The 1,141-nt window shown below is 39.9% G+C and overlaps 1 protein-coding gene and 1 long non-coding RNA gene across 2 annotated transcripts in view; one reads left to right on the forward strand and one right to left on the reverse strand.

Moving 5' to 3' along the window:
• Positions 1-596, reverse strand: part of LOC128881931 (innexin inx7) — a 3,548-nt gene extending 2,952 nt beyond the window's left edge. The window contains exons 1-2 of the mRNA XM_054133384.1: positions 352-596; positions 178-268 (exon numbers count right to left, since the gene is read on the reverse strand). Coding sequence (XP_053989359.1) covers positions 178-268; positions 352-439 — 179 coding nt within the window. The 5' untranslated portion in view covers positions 440-596. The remainder of the gene's footprint in view (positions 1-177; positions 269-351) is intronic.
• A 223-nt stretch (positions 597-819) lies between these two features.
• Positions 820-1,141, forward strand: part of LOC128881937 (uncharacterized) — a 1,809-nt gene continuing 1,487 nt past the window's right edge. Inside the window, exon 1 of the long non-coding RNA XR_008458223.1 lies at positions 820-893. This is a non-coding gene — a long non-coding RNA (uncharacterized LOC128881937). The remainder of the gene's footprint in view (positions 894-1,141) is intronic.

The raw sequence follows: 1,141 nt of genomic DNA on the forward strand, positions 1-1,141 counted from the left end.
AAGATTCCTAGAGATACCAAGGATATTATAGTTAAGGTTTTACTTGACGTTACACTTCCTAAAACTCTCAAGGATATTTAGTTTGTCGAGTAGATATTTTCCCCATACAAATATTCAAACGCTACCAAACATTTCAGTCTGAGAATCAACTATACGTACACCAGGAAGTTTCAGTACCTGATGTGTTCTCCGAAGAACTGCCTGGAGGACACCAGGAGCGAGCTAATGAGCAATATCAGAAACGTGGCCCTGTAGTGCAACTTGAACACTGGTCCGAGAACAACAAATACGTGATGAATAGATAAAAAGACGGAGGAACCGTTACAGGTGAATCTGAGTAGGTTCCATTACCGATATTGTCGATGGCCACGTAATCCTGGCTGACCTTTAACTTGACGTGGTCCTTGAGGACCGCGAACGTGGCTAGCACGGTGGTCATGTCGAACGAGCACCTCGGGGATTCCCTCTACAGGATCCTCTAGAACCTGCTGGATCCAACGAGACAATAGAACTAGCAAGTGACTTTCCGCAATACCGATACAATGTTGATCCGTCCAGCACTGAGCATTCGAGGCCAGCAAATCTCAATTTCTTGTTATCAGCAACGATTGCGCAGAAGCTTAGAGTGACAACGCTTTACAAAAGTGGTAATACCAAAAGGAGGTAGAGTTATTATTGCGAAGACGTTCATTCGTGGGGCGATAACGCTAGATAACATCAAACTGGAGCGAGAAATACAATGACGACTCCACCCAGAACATTTCTCGTTGACTGTTTCGATTATTTACGATTCTTCTAATACACGTTTATGGATAGGACGAATAAATGGCTTTCTTCGAGCTCTTTTTCGCCGCTCCTGTAGGAGAACGATGAACTCAAATTATTCTTCAAGGGTAGATTCTATAAAACATAGTTTTATATTAAAATCTTTCAGTTTGCGATTCTCAGTTTCAGATCGAAGTTCCAAATTTCATAATTACAAAGGAACAATGATGACAAAAACGTAGATTCTATGATAAACCTCCTACGATTAGTTTTATATTAATATATTTCATTTTGAAATTCTCAGTTTCAGATAAAAGTTCCAAATTTCATAATTACAAAGGAACAACGATGCCAAAGACATAGATTCTATGATAAA

This window comes from Hylaeus volcanicus, chromosome 9 (assembly GCF_026283585.1).
Source record: "Hylaeus volcanicus isolate JK05 chromosome 9, UHH_iyHylVolc1.0_haploid, whole genome shotgun sequence".
Classification (NCBI taxonomy): domain Eukaryota; kingdom Metazoa; phylum Arthropoda; class Insecta; order Hymenoptera; family Colletidae; genus Hylaeus; species Hylaeus volcanicus.